Below are 21407 nucleotides of genomic sequence, written 5' to 3' on the forward strand. Positions count from 1 at the left end.
AATTACAAACAAATAACAAATTTGGAATATTCCAGTTTTTACTTTTAAGTGTCAAAAATACTGATGAATAGTACTATTAAATATGAAAACCATCTTGGCGACAAAAGTAACTACACTGGAATAAAATCATTTCTTACTTGCCAGTCAAAAGTTGAAATGAATGAACACGATCTGGGAAATTGTATTAATACTTTCAGTAAATCTACAAACATTTGGTGAAATTGTCACAAGTGACGACCTGTGGCCAAAAGCACAAAAAAGCTGCTCTGAAATACTGTACTCACCTGAAACATATCAGTCTTGAAGTCTGTGGTATATTCTTCGATGAAGGTCTGGTGTCTAGACAAGGTGTATGCTATTGTGTGCTTCTCATTATCTTTCGTTACCTAAAGGATAAATAAACCGAGAAATATATTGATCAAAACTTTTCGTTTGCTAATATATGTTGTCTTTGAACAGTTACAGTACAGTTTAACATCAAGTATCAGAATGATGCAACTCAGAGGGGAGTACAAATCTTTTAACAAACTTAATATCTCCCGCCAAAAAAACCTGTGCAGGTGCTGGAACGGGAGACCATCCAACGCTAACTTAGTCTGGATCTTTTGCTTCTGTTTTAACATTAAAACATGAGTTCAGGTTGCTCAGTATAGGCCATATAGTATTATGGTGTGTTTTCAATATCTAACTGTCAAGATGACGGTCGGGTCACTTTCAGTTGCATATTCAGTAAGATGAATATGAAGAACTTAAAAGCTAAAAGATGTAACAAGAAACATGCTTTATTTATTAGTGACCAGATTGGGAAAATATTAAAAGAAAGCCTTAAAACAGGAAATCATCTGTTTCCCTCAAAACTTTGTGCATCCAAAGTTATCTATGAAGTCATGAAACGGGCCAATTACAGCTTCATTCCACATCTCATCCGTGGTACTCAAAAACTAACCATCATTCCTTGACCGTCTCGGCTCTGATATGAAGCGAACAATCCCACACTGTAATCATCTGTTTCAACTTAGACTGTTTGCCTACATAAATTACAATTATTTAATACCTTAAAGGACGTCATATACTGTCGAGACAATTTGCATACAATGAGACAAAATATGAGATTTGTGACGTATTCTAAGCGAAACCAGGAACATACTGTACTTAGGGAAACAAAAGAAACTAGGCTCAGACTACTCAATTTCCTGTTGCCTTTATGGGTAGCTGTTTTCAAATGTTGTGTTATCTCATCACAACTGTACAGCACTTAATTATTATTATTATTAATAATTAATCAATAAACCAAAATGCCATAGTTGAAACTGAGCTAGCTGAACTTTCCTTTTAATGTTTAAAAGATAGATGCAAAGATCCAAAACAGATTTTTTGTTGTTGTTGGGCTTAAGTCACCAAAACCCTGCGTTATTTTTATGAAATGTAGCTCCACAGTACTTAGATGGTCTCCCAGCTCCTGTCAATCATATACCATAAATGTTGCCGTACTTTAAAACAATTGATGCATATTCAGCTGTCATTGCTGTTTAGTGCACATGTTGCTTTTTCTCAGAAAGGGTGAATGAAAAATCACAGGGAAGCTATTAATTGTCATTAACAAAGGCCAGGGTATTTTGGGTTATTATGTTGTTGGTGGTAGAATTGTTTGCTTGCAATTTAGCAGCTAGAAGTAGAATGTGAGATTTTAATTACATTCCTATGGTAATATCCCCTAATTATGTGGTGTAATATGTGACCAACATAACTAGTTACTACACGTCACAACTTTGCACTGTGTCTTTGCATATGTTGGAATTTATTAACCAGGCTACCAGTTCCAACCTTTTCTATTCCTCACTTTTCTATACAACAATTTCATGATGTATCAGCCTGAACTCCTGAGAGGAGGGGAGGGAGGAGAGAGGAGAAGGAAGGAAGGAGAGGGAAGGAAGAAGAGAAGAGAAGGGAAGGAGAGGGAGGTGAGAAGGAAGGGGAGTGAGGTGAAAGGAGTGGGGGGCTAGGGAGAGGAGGCAATGGGAAGGGAGGCTCGGGGGCAGTTAGGGGGGAAGGACATTAGTAGGGAGGGCAGAAAGGCAAAGAATGAGACTAGAAGGAATGATGTAGTAAGGCAAAGAGCAGTTCTAAGTATGTTTAAAGTATTTAGTCAAAGTGAAAAACTAACTGACAGCTACTGGGAACTGGTGTCACCTGCCGGCCATTTGAATGAAAATTCATTTCTAAATGTGAACGACCAGAACTTTGATTTCTTTTATTAATGATAAAGATGCACATGAGTTTTCTACTGCACTCAAAACTCTAGAAAACATTCAACATGTACACACAGATAATGTTATGCCAACTTGACATTCCTTTCAGTAGAAACAAACTCTGTAATATACCGTTACAATGGCAATACAGGAACCATTAATCCATTGGCCTTCTGTGAAGGTGTGAAATTCTCAAAATTCCAACTGACTAGGTTTTGTACCTGCTACTAGCTACAATATATATGTATATTAGACGCGATGAGTATATCGTCAAGAAATAAACACAACATGGCATTGCAACTCCTGCAAATGTGGTTCAAGTAGTGACTTAAGCCCCTAATACAATATACTGTAACCTAGGAGTTGATTACAACTGTGCAGTCACCAATATTATCAGACATTGATGAAGATTAAAAGAGCCGTGACGTCTGCCAAAGTTTCCTCTCGTTTAGTCGACATCCTCGTCCGTTCATATTCTGTTGATTACTTTTCCTTACTGGAGTGATAACGCCTCCGCACTTAACCACCAAATCGATCTGTTTTTCACTCATGAATGTAAAATAATCTGAACTACTGTCCCATCAAGATGCTAGATCTAGTACTTTCCTCTTGGCTAACCTGAAGTTTTTACCGGGTTATTAGTCTATAATGTAGATGAAACTACTGTACACAACCTCATACCCAAGTGGATATATGCTGACACAGAGGCTAGGCCTTGGTACATCTAAGCACTATAACTTATATGCACAAATATATGTCTAATGTGCCAATTACATAGACTAGCCATGTACTTGTGTTCCTTCACCTATTTCAGAGCCTCACATCGCAGACACATTAAACCTCTAATAAAAACAGCTTTCTACTGTATTTTGAGTTTGATCAAGTTTGGACTGGATTCATGTTTACATTAACAATGCAGTGTTCATCGGTGTGACTATTCAACTTTCATTTCAAAGTGTGCAAGAAATTAAAAAGTACAGAACAAAAAACATTCCCCCCCCCCCGTTTCGTATTATCTGCAGCAGGTGCATAATGCGTTAAAACATGTCAGGAGGAAACATTTAGGTCATTTTGAAGTACTTCTTATCAAGCTAGAATGACCACGCAGAACGGTTAGCCATGTACGTCAAATTTTACATTTAATTCCATTCTCAGAGCATTTTGTATTGACTGGAACATTTTTTAATTGCTGAATTTGACCCTCCTGAAAATCTGGGCATGATTACCAAGAGATACTAGAACTCTTGGCAAAGTACTTTCCAGAAACATTAATATAGCAAATAGCACGTAACAAAGTCCATTAGAGAAAAGTGAGTATAGGAACTAAGTGGTTGAATGACAATTGGGGGGGGGGGGAGCTATTGACAAGTACCACAGCCACCAATCGTTAAGGGTGTGCAATGTTAAGAAGGTTATCAGTTTACTCTAGAGAGTTGATTGAGAGTGCTGATGTTGTGAGGACACAGGTTAATAGGAAACCGAAGCCAAATTCAGTAATTAATGGCAAATACTGAAGTACAGAGGCAATACAAGCAACCTTCAAGCTAGCTCAGTTGATAGTTAGGTAAACAGCGATGAAAGAGCCAATGAGCCTGCAAAGGATATTACTGAAATTCCACTAATGCTCTAATACACGATCTGAAGTGGTGAAGATGGGTAGGGAGGGGGGCCAGGGGGGGAGTGGAGGTTAGGCATGGGGAGATGATACTGAAAATACTGAAGGAAGTTTCATAGAACGGTATAATTTGATCTATTTATTGAGCAACTTAGCAAGGCACTTTCTAAAAACTGTATTACTGTATAATATAATATGTACTGTATCACAGGTCTGTCAGTCCTTCTACACATATATACAGCTGATCGTATATGACTTACCTGAGCGGATCTCGGTGCGCTAATTTCATAACGTTTATCCGGTTTGACCCCGTTGGGGACTTCTTTCTTGTACAGGATGAACCTACTTCTCCTCCGTCCCCTATTACCAGACGGCAGGCATCCATTATAACTACAAAATTAAATAAAAGAGAGGAACAAATTCAAATAGGCAGATAATTAAAATTAAAATTTATACACTTTACTTTCAATGTTTACTAAAACTTGATGCATGTTCACTGATGGCTCAACCCTACCTATACCATAACTTTCTACACACACCCCCTCTCCCACTCACCACCCTCATTCATCCTTCTCTCTAGTACACATACCCCTGAGTACCATGATTACTTCCTTGACTCAAGTCTCTCTCTCAACTCTGTAATTTCTGTTAATTTAAACACCTGTCCTGACAACTTCACAAGAGTATAGATATCTATCCAACACGACGGCCAAGATCTTGACAGCTCTATAGAGGCCACAATTTAGACACTCTGGGTGGTAAGTCTAATGAGGAGGTGGGTTGATCTGAGGACACCGGTCAACAGAGGAGGTTGGTGTCAAAGGTCACCAAGTCACTCTAGACACAGTATAGAGCGAGCGTACAGTTGTTGTGAGGAGACAGGTAAGTGAGGCCTGACGTACATTCATCTATCCAATGAAGTTTGAGGTACCTATGAAATTCAGAACGCTCTATAGATAAATTACTTGCTATTGTGGTTTGGCCACAAAACAAAGCTGCATGTTGTAGTCCATTTATTAATGCATACTCATGTACAATGGATACAATGATAGGATATATACTAGGTTTGGTCAGTTGTCAATGTTTTCATGACATCACTCTGGAATGATTTCTATCACTTTTCACATGACAAGTCCAACAACAGTGATGAGTTGTCACTAGACCTGCATGTAAAGTAAGTTTTGAGCTTACATCCACGTCCTTGGAAGGACTTAAATCTGCACATCAGCCATAAGTAAATCCACCTACCAATCAGAGAAATCTCCAGACAATCTCCAAACCAATGAATAATTTATCTGGTGTCCCATTGCAAAATTGGTGCAGAATATGGGAAAACCCCGATTAATGGGGACGTAAATGTTTATAACCAATCGCGTCATAATTAACACTCAAAACTGCTGCAGAAACTTTAAGCAGCACAGTATATCCTTTATACGACATTACCCACGCTCTCTGGTGATGTCAGAACAAAGTAAGTATTATCTAGTAAGTACCTAACACGTGGAAGTCCTACAGGGATATTCATGCTATTGTGTTATAGTAAACACCATGAAATTTCCTTCTTCTACATCACACCATGGCTGGAAACAACAACTCAAAAAGTAAATATCGCTCTGCTGATCACCTTACTGTTCCTTTTATAAGATGGTTGATCTTATATGTAAATTGATTCTCCTAGTACTATGATTCAGATCTAACATCAACAGGAAATGTCATTGAACTAAGGGATTACATCCTCTCACCGATGATGATCACTTCTCTTATCAGAATTTTAATGGTTCTGCATGATCAATCAACAGGTTGGATAAAGAACCCATTAAGAGGTACAAAGAAAAACCTCAAGTCTATCAAACTACAAGGAAATGGTTCACTCTTCTTTTATTCCTCCTCACCTGATGTATGTGTGAGAATTGTGTTTTATATTGTTGACAAGTGATTTAGCTCTCTAAAGGGAAATGAATTGTAAGGTCTGAGATACATGTGTGGGAACCCGAAGGAATCCTCTTTCAATTAGAAGTTGAATGACTAAGAAGCATTTCCAAGTGACATTTCCCTAAACTGGAGATATCGCAAGTTGCTGCCAGTCCATGAGTAATGCCATATAAAATAGGCTGTGAGCCTGTGACTCAGAAACCACTGCAGGGATACAGAACAGCAGTTTAACCTAGTACTGTAACAGCTGTGAAACTGTAAGTGGTACGGCTAATCACCGATGAATTACTGTACTGTATGAGTACGCTATATTAATACTGTGAGCATAGGTGTTACCATCGGCTGAGAAAATCAATAACAAGAGCACAAACTTGGTTTGACATTGCTTTAGGCCCAGTTAAAATATTGTAGATTTAAAACTGTTTCCACTACTGTAAGCAAGAGACTTCTGCACACAATATCAAACGCACACCACACCTGTATGATGTCTATGTATATGCGAAATATATTAACTGAAACTGAAACTGGGCTACTTGGGGACCCTGTGCTCTGTGGCCTCTTTTCCACTTGGGACCACGTGGATCAAGGCTGGTTCACCGCTCCTAGCCTCGACAGATCCGATGCTAAAACTTATTCTCCAGTGTTGTTACAAGTGCAGTAATAACAGGCCTTAAAATTTAGGCCATTCTCTGGCGTGATGCAAACTTATTGGATTAATTTTGCTGTTTGCTAATATTTAGAAGGGGACAAAATAAAAACAATAAAAAAAAATTGCCAGTATACAATAGGAAAATAAAAAAGTTCAAAGCAATACAGTAACTAATGTGTGGAGGAGAAAGCTAGATTTTTAAGCACTTGCATTTTTTAGTGAGTGGCTAAAATTGGGGAACTCTAGGCCCATAATAATAGTGCAACTCTGAACTTTACTTGTGTAGCCTGGAAGATCTTAAATCAGACAAGGCAGGATTCTTTCTTAGACCTGTCTATCAACTTTATCAGCAATTCCTAAATTATATGAAAACATAAATAAGACCTAAGGGAATTAGGAAGGGGGGGAAGCTGTAACAAACTGCTTATTGTTGAATGAACTAACTGTATACAGAAAATGGTAACAGGTCAGGGTAGCCTATGGGTCCATCAATGTCAAAATTTCAATTATTCCAGTTTAGTCATTGTACTAGTTAATTGTACACTGCACGGCACTGGCTTCCGATGAATTGCCTCTGTTGATATATAAACTATAGGCATGGCATTGAGAAAGAATGCAAAAGGCAATAGGGTGCCATGGTCAGTCTCACTAGTATACAAATCAATAATGTTTGTGTGTCCTTCTCTACACTACAGCAGTCCTGTATCAAAACTGCACTGCACTGTATACATGCACAAAGCACAGAAGCTCTATCAGCTAGGCCAGGACAAAGCAACAGTACCGGACAATCAAACTGATTATCTGTAATAAAGATGATAGCTTTCTGTACATAAACATTACACAGCAGTACATGGTATTAAATTATGCTAAAGTCATGAGGCAGACCATGGGTTAAAAAGAAAAAGTTTAGCGTACATGTCTGCAAACTACAGGTACATACAGATGAAAATTGATACAACATGTACAGCGGGGAATCTAAATATTAGGCATCGCGTCGGCCAAATCCAACCTGCCATAGATTTTAATTTTTCAATCCACGAAATCAAGTCTACACCAATCTTTAACAAATCGGTTATGCAGACAGACCTCTTTAAAACTAGGTTTACAGACTTACTGGTCGCAAATATGCTCGAAAATCAAACAATGGGTCATTAATATTCAAACTTCAACGCTCACCGTTTGGCCGCAATGTTAGCGCTCTTTTTCCACTGACTGTCGTGACTGTCATTCAGACCAAGCAGACAATGCACCGACCTGACTCAGACCCAACAAAAAATTTTTTGCCTGCCTTTACCGAGTAAAAATATAAATATGAATAAGGCACAGACAGATGAAATGATCAAGGACATACAGTACAAATAAATATAATTTACGGGGGAAAAAAGAAAACAGGAAGAACTACCTTTTCATGTATGTAAAGAAATGAGACATTGATTCTGTCTTATAGCCCTTTACTAAAACCTGTGTTTTGACTCTAAAGGGGTCCTTGCAGAAAATTAATTAAGAACTCCTGCTGTACGGTAATACAATGAATTTGTACTCTTGTACTACATGTGCATAGTCAAATCTTCAACAGTACAAACAACTCTAGCTAGAGCAATCTTATATTTGTCTCATCTCCATTCCATAGATCTCTTTGTATAGTAATCATATTATAAAATCCTAATGATTCATACATTACACAAATTTTGTGCTGGTCATCAATATGCCTATTAAGTTCTTGCACAGTTTTTGAACTTTCAGGGTTTTTTTGGTAGCTAGGAGCTTTAAAAATAGAAATTCAGAAGGTATGACCAAATGGAAAATTATTTTGATGTCAAATGATCTAGAATGAAAGACTGTTGTGGACTGTAACCATAGCCAAGCAAAAATTCACAGAGACGGGACTGTATTACTGTACCATAAATCTATGCACATTGTGTTGAGCAATGTCACACTAGTTACCATACATGTGCAATGGACCGGCCTTTGATTTTCAATATAATCCAGATGGGCAGTTTGTACAGTTAAGTCTATGCACTCATGGAGTCTGTTTTTACCTCCATGATGCACTGTACTGTACATGCCAGTGTTGCCTTTCAACATCAAAACACACATCCTGTAATGATAGGGCAATTCACACAGTAAATAGTGTACAGGAACAGTACAAATTTGTTGGGAAAAGTAAGGAATTAATTGCCCACTTAGAACAGAGCTAGAATTTATGAGGCATTGTTGCACACAAACATAAACAAACATTGGGTGATTTTCATCCTAGTAATTATGAACTTAATTAGGTCCACTTCATTGACCTTAGGAGTATATATATGTAACTTAAAAATAGATCTTTCTACAGTGAAAGACGAATATTCCATCGTTTTTTTTGGGGGGGGAGGGGGGAGAGGGGTTGTTTGTTTATTTGATTGTTTGTGTTCTCTTGAAACGAGTGGTTCTGATAAATGTAGCATCCATAGTGCTCAAAACCAACAAATTGTTACAAACAACTGTATAGTCAGACCTGCTTTGTCTGTAGACTGTACCTTTACCACAAAAAGCTGGAGTGGGGTCTGTTTCATCCTCCAAGTTTCTTTGTAAATCAATCTCCTTAGCCTCTAAAAAAATGTTCATTTTGCTTGAAATATATTGTACAGGACATGTTCTCAGCCGTCTTATCTTTGTATTTTCTTTTGAACAGAATGTGTAATGGATAACTGTCCAGATCAACTGTCCAAATGTCCAGGATAACTGTCCAGTTCAGGTACACGGTGATTAGTGCTACAACTGGTTCTAGCCTTTAACTGTTCAATGAGAACTTCTCTGTGACAACTACTGTACAGTAATTGACAAGCTGGGTATTAAAAGCATATCTAGAGCCAAAGTAATAACACTCCAGGGAATGAAAATTACAAACATAAACTATTCCCCAGATGGCAAGCTTGTTATGGGATTAAACTCAAGCATGTTCTGCCTATCAATGTCTCTCTATTCAGAATATATCTATGAAGGGTGCACACATTTGATGTGTGAACTATAGCTTCTTAGAGTCAGTATACAGTTATGATAATACACAAAGCTGGCATCTTTTGGAGCAGCTATTACACAGGTGGTACTTAATGAAATGTATTACAACAACTCAGCATATCTGGAGAGAAACAATTTGGGTTTCATTTTTAAAATTAACTGAGGACAAAAGTACATAAACAAAATGCAGCTCACTGGAAGAATTATCATCAAGTATTTAAAATGCTCTGATTTTTTCAAGTCATTCATGTATATATTCACACTCAACCAAACCAATGTGGTTTATATCAACTTACAAGCCATTTTACCACTAATTCTTAGCAAGTCATAAACAATTTATAGCAGCACACTTGCAAAACAATCTGTGTCCCACTAAACAATATTCATAACTGGTGGTGCAAGTTTAGTGGACTAAAATTACAGAGCACGTTTGCAGGGTACATTGTCTCTCCTTGGAGGGTGATTTGGTTAACCAGATTATAAATGATAACTTCAAAATAAAAATACAGCTCAGTAAAGTTGAAAGTTGATAGCGCTGTGTTGACAGCTTCTTACAGTTCTTCTGGTCAGATAGATGATAACATCAGCAGACACTGAACTGTCAACTTTATACAGATCTCTATCTTGCAAAGGTTTTGGAAATTATTATTCCTAAGGTCAGAAAAGTATGAAATCTGACACCATCTATGCAGGTATTGATAACATATAGATTTGGAACAATTTTAAACTTAAATGTTACTCGACACCAAATCAGGCTCCTTGCAAATAAGCGGACAACTGAGCTTTTTCCGAGCAGGGAGCTGCCTCTCTGACAGCTCTCCCTGTACAGAAGAGTTGACATAACTTATATACATGCAAGCTAAATCTTGTTTTCCAGCCACTTTCAAAGAAGTGACCTAGCTGACTGAAATGCAAAGCTCTTGAAACACTAACACATGTGGTATTGAATTGCAACCGCAAACCTGCACGGGGAAAACGTAAGTCTTGAATTGTCTGTCACTTAGACAAAATACTCATATCCCACTGTGGCATCCCTTTACTCATGTGTCAATTGTCTGATCGGCTGAGTTAAACACTCGAATACGTTTCAAGTGTTCGTTCTTGTTTCAGATGTAACTTTGTCCCCACTCTTTAAATGAAATTTTATCTGTTTACCAAAAACAAGGAAACATGTCAATATGCATATAGTGTCCTTTTCTGTCCACTGTTGATCTCTTGGCAACATCACTCAATTTGACCATCATCCAAATGTTTCCTGTTTGAGGCATTGTAGCCGGGCCTTCATAGTAACAATATACGATGTATTGAGTATACAGTATGTGTACTATTATAGGGCTCAGTACTACAGAAGCTGTTTAAGGTCTCATTCAGTAGTGAACAAAGGGAGATAATAAAGGCACGCATTCACTGGTCATCGAATACAGGGAAAAGTCATTTTTGCGGAAGATAAAACACAAAGGAGTTACAGTACAGTACACAACATGCCATGGTTATGAATACACAAAGGCCTTTCCTACATGAAGTTACTTTCCTTCTCCTAACTGGTCTGTTTTAGCATTTTTCTAAAGACCTGTTTGCGATTGTTCCATCACATGTAAGCTTTAGATCTTATAGTTAAGTGTTATAGTTGTGGAAAATTGTTGATCGGTTCAAGCTCATGCTCTCATAAGTTCGAAATGTGAAAAATATCAGCTTGAAGGTTTGCATGCCAAAAATGTTTGCTTGGATCAATATTACCAATTTTCTTAAGAAAGGACTTAATGGGAACATGAAGACAAGCATGACTCTTCTTAATATTTTTTTTTTCTCTTTTATTTACTGCTGATTGATTGTGCGGATGGTGCAGCTTCCATGTTAACATTGAGTTGTTGACATTGTGAAAGTCACTTTCACAATATCAAATCTGTCTAAAAAAATTGATAGAAAAGTTCTTAGATTTGGTTGCTAAGTTGGGGCTAGGTGACAGCAGTGCTAGGCAGGTACCTGGGGTACTTGGTGCCAAATTTCAAGTGAGAAATAATCAATTTGGACCCTAAAGTACTATGCGGCAATACAGTATTATAGAAACTGAGAGGTCGAAATGAAATGATCATTTTGCCAAGTACATTGCACAATATTATAATTAACTCCTGTGACTGCAAAAGATACCGACAAAAACACTGATAAGGAACTACAGTACCCATTTAGAAATTCTGACCTCGAGCATTCTCCAAATATTACAACCACAACCGGAAACTCTTATATGATTGCTAAACAGAAGACTGAGAGCTAATTGAACACCTGAAAATCCTTATCATGGGCAATGCCCAGCAAACTCAAACATCTCACACTCGGCTGGATAAATTATTTCCCTGCTGAGCCAGAGGTTTATTCAATTCAATGAGCACTGATTAAACATAATATTAAAACATTAGGGTTATTACACACAGCAGATACAGAGCAAACCTTTCAGACTCTAATAACACTACAATCTAGCAAGTAAATGCTTTTATTCAATTCAATGAGCACTGATTAAATATAATACTAAAACATTAGTGTAACACACGGCAGATAGGGCAAACCTTTCAGACTCTAACAACACTGCAATCTAGCAAGTAAATGCTTTTATTCAATTCAATGAGCACTGATTAAATATAATACTAAAACATTGGGGTTATTACACACAGCTGATACAGAGCAAACCTTTCAGACTCTAACAACACTACAATCTAGCAAGTAAATGCTTTATATAATGCTGTATTCATATATTTTATAATTTATTAGATCTTACTATACAATCAGCAGGCTGTAAGTACAGTATATATATACTGTACTTTCAGCATAATTCAACAAAGACCAGTTTTTTTCTTTCTTTTCATTAAGCAGTTCTATCCTATTTCTTAAGAGTTGATCAATATGATTTGATAAAAGGACAAAACAACGGCAACAAACTATAAACCAACGTATTCATTTGTTTCCATGGAACTTATCTTTGTCAATAAGTGGGTTGATAATGCTAACATTTGAAATGCTCTCAAGGTAACAAGAAGCAAATAATCCCATGGATTTAGTCTCTTTTCACACAATTTAGGTTATTACTTATTGTGTGGCTACTACAAAGTGAACTATCAGATTTCACCATCAGTTTAAACATTGTTAGCTTGAAGGAGTATATGTGCCGTAATAAATATTTAAATTTCATTTAAAATTATGCGCCAAACTTTAAGGAGTAGCTGTATTTTGTATGCAGTAGTTGATGCCAAATGGACATAACACCTAATAATTCGGTTTTACTTAAATATAGACAGGGCTGCATTCAAGGAAGAATTTTCCAGGTCAGAGAGGACAAACAGGGCTTCAACTTACATACTGTAGACATTCTGAACAGCCAAGTTGGTCCTCCAAAAATTAAGGTTTATATATTAGCAATTTAGTAATTAGCATCATATATGCTCTGTGCACTATCAGACAATGCCATTACATTGGTTGAACTTTATATAATTCACAACATTATCAAATGTTCTACACCAAAGAAATTACCTTAAAGTGAAACAAATACACTGCATGAAAGACGTTTGTAGTAAACAGTGAAATGTTGTACCAAAGTGTGTTGAACCACTTGCAACCTTTACAACCTTGTTAAATCTGTATTTCAAATGGAAGACAAACATGCCAGTGGGGAGAGATATTGGCAGGCCAATGAATTCAGAATTTTAGTCACCTGCTAAACAGTGCCAGTGCAGACAAAAAAAAAAAAACTTTCTTGCTGTAATCAATTTCCCACTGGCACTTTTATAAATATGTCTACTGGCAGAAAAAAATGCAAACTGCCATTTTTTGTAATGGCAGATCGTAAAATCCACTGGGTTTTTAGCCAGTAGATATCCTGAATTTGAGGCCTGAAATGGATCATAGTCAATTGTCACAAATATTTCTACTCCCTGTAGTGCACTGACATTTCTAATCCTTTTAATCCCTGTTCCTACGTATTCAACTTTTGGCCAATCGCCTTCACTTTCAGCAATGGAGCTCTTAAAGTTAGCATAACAGCCCCCCTGCAAACGATGAGGATACATTCAAAGACTTTCATGCACCAAATTTAGGCATTGAAAAGGGCATGAAATATACAGAATAAAAGCATGTGGGTAGATAAAACATTTGAGTGTGGGTGGGTAGAGTAAGTTGCATTGAATTGTGTACAATGGGTAGAGGCTACAGTTTTACTTATTTTCTGACAACCAAATAAAACACCAATTCCTATGAGATGAATTGTCGGCAGCATATAATTTCATTGATATTTTAAAATATAAATGTACCATTTTGTTTACAATATTCTGTCCAGGGAAATTTTCACATCGACGGTACCCACACCACAGTAGTCCATCTTGGTGTACAGGTAAACATGATACTGCCGAACTTTCATTGTACCCTTTCATCTACCAACACTATAAAAATGTAAGCTGTAGAAATATACCTGATTCTTTTGTTTACTCAATTCATGAATTGAGTTATAAGTTTGTAAAAATATGCTATTTCCTCTGGAAAAAAAAATGCTTCGATGTAGACCTGGGAAAGTGTAGATGTGACAAGGGAGAGTGCATTTGGTAACTAGTCTTACCCTAATATAACCAGCTCTCCATACTTGACTGGTGCATGTGTACTTGGAGGTAGGTTTGGCGACTCTTCTTCGAGTGTTGAGATTAGCTGCCCCGGTTGCTTGTACTTCCTGAATGATGATGGGTCTGAATCAATGGAATTACTAAACAAAAAATCAAAAAAAAGGAATCTTAGAGACAAACTTTACAGCAGTTTCTTAATATTAGACTATTTTATGATCCACACGTATTGTGCTGTACACAGAGTGACCAACAACATGATCTTTTTGTAATCCCGGCACAATTACCTTGGAAGTTACTATGATTTTCTATTCGACAAGTACTCTGAACAGTACAGTAATTTTGTATCTCATTGCTCGCATGAATACAACACGCTGTCTAGATAGGCAACAGAGAAATACTGCTAAACCGTGCAACATCATAACAGTTCTGATATCATTTTTGCTGGATATAGTGTGAAAAGTGTGTAGCATGTAAATCATACACCTCAGAATACAGTGTAATACTGTCAAGTTTATACTTGTCATGCTTATAGAGCTACCAGCCTACATCTGCTTATTGTATAGAATCTACTAAATACTACATGTACAGTGCTGTGAATTAATACATAGAGGGCTGTGCAGTATGCACTGAATTGAAATTAAAAAGTTCAGTGTCTCAACTCTTCAAGTAAAATCCATGTCCCAACTACTCCAAAAAGTCAGTGAAAGTGTTGGTATTTTGACTAATTAACTCTTTGTACATGTATGTAATTGTAACTGTACTTGTGACTGGAAACATGATATGTAAGTATGAATGCAGTCAGAGTGTGCTACCTGTGATTTGTACTACATGTACAGTATGCACAGTATACAGTCCATTATTAATTACAGTACTAACTATGAATTACTATGCGATAGGTTTGAGAGCTGTTTCATACCAGGAAATATCCACAACTTGGAGGGAGATATATTCACAACTAGTGAGGATACAAGTACTGAATGTACTATGGTAAAGAACTGTGCCTTTTTTTCTGATTTAAATTGAACCAACTAAACGGTAGAATAGATTATTTATCTCTCATTGAATCCACAAATGTACGTCACAGCAAGGGGCCAGGGTTGTGACTGAGTTCTAGTCTGGATTGTTTATTGTAAAGTGATGGCATACAAAGCATACAGTATATTCAACATCAAAATGGACCTTAGCAAATTACTTTATGTCTGTTGAAGGTAGTGTGGGCCTACATGTAAATCTAAACCCTGTTTGACAATTTCAACTGCACACACAGTATACAACTATGTGCAGAGTGTAAAACTGTTAGTAAGACCAACAAACACTTAACAAGATGTCTTAAGTGTTTAGCACTGTTTATTGTTTAGTAGTGTTTGGTACTGTTTACTGTTAACTGTTTAGCAGTGTATGGTAAGTACTGTTTATGGTTGACTTATAAGTCTTCTCTTGTAGTTAGGATAATATATAGCAGGAGTAAATAATTTGGGGTGATATAATTCTTTGATGATATTAAGCACAGTACAGTATAAAGAAAAAGAACAATGTTGTACTTAAATTGACCGAAACAAATTAAATTATCTCAAGTGCAAGAGGCAACAGAGATGATATACACGTGCAACTTCCAGCAACAGCATGCATGCTAGGCCTACATACATTGCTGCATATATACATGCACAAGTTTTGTTAATCATAACAAATATCTTGAATATTGCATTTCACTCATTTAGCTTTTTGTTATATAAAGTAATGTTAGTCTTTAACTTTAAGTAATGACTTTGAACTAACATACCTAACAACTGTTAATTTGAAAGACACAAGTCCAAAATGTTCAAGGCAAAGACAAACTTTAAAAAAAAAAAAGCTTTTTCCTAGTTATCTTGAATATTATGGATAAAAATCTCGACAAAAGTGATACAAATGAAGCTTTCTGTTGGACATAAATTTGTGTCATTTCTTGACCAGCTTAATTGCTTAATAACACTTTCGGTAAAAAAGTGGCTATAAGCTACATAGGATCCCTAGTGTTTTGTAATACATTTCAAAATAACAACATTTGATTCAAAACAAAGGCTAATGAATGTTTTCTCCTGTTTAAAAAAAAATGAATATCAACTAGTGTAAACAACCTTTCACAGGTACACTGATTGAAGAAAGTACAAAAGGTCTTACCCATGAGGCATTGTGAATACATTTGCTTTTCACTAATTCTCCAGTTGTGGATGTCGAGTGATATCTGTTTGTCAAATATGCTTAATCCAAGGATGGGAGTTAAACAAAGTTCAAAATGATGCTTGGCAAAGATCTCAACTTGCTATGAATGCAAGCTGGTACAACATAAATTTATAATAGAGGTTTTGGGTTGTATGGTCTTAATTCCTTCACCAAGGAAGCATTGTGTTAACAGCAGCACAGAGGCAATCCAATAATATTCCAAATTTGCAACGAAATAAGGGGTATTGTATGCCTACGCTATACAGCCTCTATTAATTATATAAATGTGAACATGTGTCAAACAATTTGTGAAATACAAGTTTCTACTGTTCATGTACACTGTAAAGTATGTACATCATTGATATAACAACACTGAGGATGAGGATTTTGTCAAAATGGCACAAAGCAGCTGAAAGTTTACCAACGAACATCCCAACCCATAACATTAGGGTCTAGGCTAGACTAGTGTACTGTAACCAGGCTGCTGATATCCCTTTCTTTGGGTTGTTCTGTATATTGCTGAAGGGGCTAGCTAGGCCTAGTCACTGCTTTTCAAAATTATTGAGATAAGAGTTGGCCTAGGCTAGTTTTGAAAACAGTTAAATCTTGAGTTCTGTTCATCTGAGGCACACTATATCAGGATGAAATATGTACAACATGTTGATAGGCATTTTGTAGCCTTCACCCAATTGGATAGGTTTTCATGCATTCTGAAGTTAATGTAGTTGAAATAAAGATTCAGGGTCGTATTCACTAGCCCTAAATTGCGTTACGACGTTGTTAAGCTAAGCAAGTCGGTACCACCATGCATTCGAACAACAATGCCATCCTTTGGAAATCGAACAACAGTCTTGTTCTTTGAGTTTCACGTTAGGACACGATCTGTTTCAGCCTAGTCAACCTCCCAAAGTTACCGTAGGGATGTATATCCAACCCTTCCGAAGAAATTTCGTCCCACAGAAAATAATCGTCCAAATGTAATATTTGCTGACTGATCAGGCAATTTTATATCAGTTACATGACAGCAATTGTCATACGGTCCGAATTTGTAGCAAAATGTATTCCATTAAGTCGAACTTTAAGACTGAAATCTTATTCACCTCCAGTTTTCTATTCCACTGATCGTAGTATGCATGCTAGCAACATATTACCAATACGAGTATTGCGACACATCGCTAGTGTTTCCATGAAACAGGTACACCATTACTCACGTTCATTTTCTACGGACAACGGCAATTTAACCTGACATGTTTACTTGCGTTATCATGAGGGATTAAGCTTTTGTGTACTTTTGTGTCGTTACCAGTGTCAGACATGCAGTACAATATTACAAAGCCGAATTTCCTGTAAAGTGATCATGGTTGGTCTAACGTTTTACGTGCATGCGCTATTGACTTTGCTGCAAAAAATGAACAACAAATCTCAGAAATGCAAAGTCAACTATATCTACTGAAAAAACCCTAAATGAGCGGTTCGATTAAGAAATAAGAGGGTGCTATTTACAAACCATACTTACAAGAAACCTAATCTTCTGCAGTTCGGTCCTTGGAGCCTTTGCCATTGTTATACGATTCTGTCCAAGTCAGTGGCGTAGGAAGGTACTTTTGAGTGGGGGGGCTGAAGACTGCTGGCCGGCCTGGGGGAGGGGTCTAAGGGGTGTCCCCCTCCCCTTTGGAATTTTTTGCATTTCCAGGTGGCCTCAGATGCAATTTGGTGCAATATAGCACACTTCAACACCCACTCCATTTTGTAAACTTAATTTTGTATTTTCACCTGGCCTTAGATGCAATTTGGTGCTCCAAATGAGATTTTTTTTCTCATTTGGAAATGAAAAAGGGGTTTTCTGAACTGCGAACCGGGGGGGCGGAATGATACTTCCGCCCCTCCACATTTTTCACTGGGGGCTGGCGCCCCCCCCCCCCAGCCCCCCCGGTTCCTACGCCCTTGGTCCAAGTTGAGTAAAACAGTTGAACCCAACATCAATTGACAAATTTGTAAGCAGTTTTCAATCTCAGAGGTAGCTCTCATTTTGCCTAAGCTGCTTAAGTCTAAGTTTACTGAACAGGTATTTTTGACACCAACATAATAACAAACGTTGGGTCAGGTGGAACCCCGTGCAGGTGTTCTTGTGACAATGTGTGAAAAAACCTTAATACTATTCATGACCATTTTTACGAGTATGCAGGGAAATGTTACTATGAGTAGTATTTCGCCGAAGCTTATGTAAGTCTTGAAAAATATGTTCGATTTAATAACTATGTTTTATCGAGAAGGAACTATGGAGCAAAGACACGTCATGCCTTGTAACGGAGTGGAGTGAGCGGGGGGGGGGGGGTTCAATCTGAGGGAGGGACACAAACTGCGAAGAGCAGTGAGACATGTGACTTTGATTTGTGTTCAGTTGCAAACTAATCCGAACAAAATCATCTTTAAACTTCCCTATAATATTCATCCTCAGTTCATTCTGTACAACAAATTCCAGTATCTTTTGTAAAATGACATTTGTCTTTAATATACCAACACAATGGCCATTTATATTAATATATTTTTTTACCTAACACATGACACTTGTAAAGTTAATTATAAATAGAAAAGAGGTACTTATCATTGGAAAAGGGGCCACTTCTGATTTAAGAACTAGGTCAGGCTTCTGAGGTTTTCACCAAAATAGGAAATGTTTTACTTGCCTCCCCTTTGCCCCCCCCCCCATCCCCTCGATTTTCGAAATTACCCAAACATTTTCGATATTTCGAAACATTTTATATATTATTTTGTGTGTATATGACACTGTTTTATGTGAGTGTGGTTACATGATACGCTTCCGTAGAAAGCCAAAGAAATACAGACCCGAGAAAAACTTTCAGCATCCACCGCGGTTCAAATCCGGCTATACCGCGGACGCCCTATGAACAAACTTTAAATCATTATCATTACGATTTATGATTTAAATTTCACATAGCCGTATATAGAGACGGCTGAGGAAATTCACTAAAGGTAGCGCCCTCTATTTTACTTTACCCGAGCTGTTACGATTGTGGTGCATTTGCTGAACCCGAATTATCAATGATTGATACAGCTATAGGACAACCACGGAAGTACTTCCGTGAGTAAAACACGGATTCAGTTTTGCATAGAATTCGTGGGAAATGTCAACATGATATTCTGGTTTTAGCCTATATATTGTTCATCCGCATATGGACGGATGGTACACGAACCATGTTTATTAAAGTTAGACAGTGACTTCCCAATAGGAGGGTTGTGAACAACGTTGGTCCCTTGCCAATTTCAGCAGCACGTTCAGTCGAATATTCAGCAGCACTTTCGCCCAATGTAATTGAAAACATAACGCCATGTAGGTAAACCATACCAAAATTAGAATGTACCGTCTGAAAAGTTAAGCATTATCCTAAATCAACCCACTGATGTGAGTTGCAAAGATAGTGATACTTACACAACCAATTCATATCCATACCAAGATACTGCTGGGGGGGGGGTGGCTGGATCTTCCATGATCATGGTTGCCAAGTTTGGCATTTATGCAAATCTCGATGAAAAGAACCTTATGAACATAAAACGTTAAGCTATTCTAATTTCAACTGATTTAATTATGAATATGCATTTATAACTTAATCATGGCCGAAAACTGGCACACGACAAATTTCATTCGACATAATTATGTCGATTGCTGCTAATCAGAGCACTATATGATCGTCCTATAAGAACACGAGAAACTGACATATGCAAATTTTAATTTGACATATGTCGATTTCTTCCAACCAGAGCGTTAGAAGATAACATGTGACATGCACTGGTCGTTGAATAGGAGCACGAGAAAATTACGTAAGTCAAGTTAATTTGACATATGTTGATTTCAGCACTTACACTATAGGCGCACCATAGACGTGATGTTTGTGTCTTTATTTATGACACAATATTATCAAAATATCTTTATATCTATTTATATTGTTGAGAATTAGAGATTGAATGCATGATGAGGCCTTTAGACGCCCACTTAAAAGAACAAAAGCACAATGAAACTACACAATGCTCCTTTTAATGCAGTTCAAGGTTAAACAACCAAAAGACACCTGACTGCACCGATTTTAATCTATATCCATATGTAAGTTATTGTGACTTAATAGATTATATACATAACCTATAGGTTAGTGAAAGTTAAACTTGTACTGAAAGGTTTCATGAACGCTGCAAAGCCTACAGGGGATACAATAAACGTGGTTGAGAAATTGTATGGAAGCTGACACAGTTTCACCCCTATATTACTTTAAACGATTCTTCAGCACACGGCATGATTGAAACTGATCCTAATGAATGTGTAGCATAATATATCCCTGCATTCTTTTCTCATGGGCCTTGTGGAAATATTATATAGACTAGAACTGCATTTGCCTGCAACCAACTACGCAGTATTGTAGTGCGCGTGAAGTGCTTGCAGTACTACAAAGAACTTGCAGGGAGTATAGTCATATAGTAGGTACCTACAAAGTGAGGGCGCTTGTGAGCGCCGTGTCAGGCTCAGAACAAGTTGGCTACGCAGCTAACCTCTGAAACTGCAAATGTACAGAGACTATATGAAATGCTAAGCATAGCTTCCCAGAGGCGAATATGTAGGAAGCTGTCCCCCAAAAAGGGGGTATAGGGGCAGAAAGGTTTGGAGCCTTCCCTCAGAAGAGGGTTTACAACGTGCAGGGACCTAATTGTAGTGGCCCAGAAGAGAGATCGCAAATATAATTGAAATGTCGACTCATTCTGGATATTTCTAGTTTTCTAATCAAGAAACCTGGACTTTTGCCTTCAAGTCAATAGTTAAAGATTATAATTAATATCTAGAGATATCTCGAGACCAATCATCGAAATTTCGAGATAAAACGTGAAACGACTTAGCAATAAACTGTATGTTATTTCCAATGTCCCCTCTGGGTCAAGGTATTAATATGGCTATTTAATGACACTTCAAGGATTATGAGATATGTAAAATTAAAAGATGATCATTCGATTGACTGGCACTCTTGATTCGGGTCAGGGTGTCGGGTGGGGAGGGGGGGGGGGTAGTGGCGGTTGACTTAGGGAATTTCTCAAAGCCCAAGTCAACAGGTGACCTAGTCCTGGTGTATGACTAAGAAAGATGTAAAGGGGTCGGACGG

At 37.4% G+C, this 21407-nt stretch overlaps 1 protein-coding gene across 1 annotated transcript in view; it reads right to left on the minus strand.

Annotated features, from left to right (window-relative positions):
* LOC139971326 (E3 ubiquitin-protein ligase pellino homolog 1-like) overlaps positions 1 to 17421 on the minus strand; it is a 45333-nt gene extending 27912 nt beyond the window's left edge. The window contains exons 1-4 of the mRNA XM_071977678.1: positions 16204 to 17421; positions 14043 to 14183; positions 4125 to 4254; positions 285 to 386 (exon numbers count right to left, since the gene is read on the minus strand). Coding sequence (XP_071833779.1) covers positions 285 to 386; positions 4125 to 4254; positions 14043 to 14183; positions 16204 to 16214 — 384 coding nt within the window. The 5' untranslated portion in view covers positions 16215 to 17421. The remainder of the gene's footprint in view (positions 1 to 284; positions 387 to 4124; positions 4255 to 14042; positions 14184 to 16203) is intronic.
* Between the last annotated feature and the right edge of the window lie 3986 nt (positions 17422 to 21407).

The sequence above is a fragment of the Apostichopus japonicus genome, chromosome 8 (assembly GCF_037975245.1).
Source record: "Apostichopus japonicus isolate 1M-3 chromosome 8, ASM3797524v1, whole genome shotgun sequence".
In the NCBI taxonomy this organism is placed as follows: Eukaryota; Metazoa; Echinodermata; class Holothuroidea; order Aspidochirotida; family Stichopodidae; genus Apostichopus; species Apostichopus japonicus.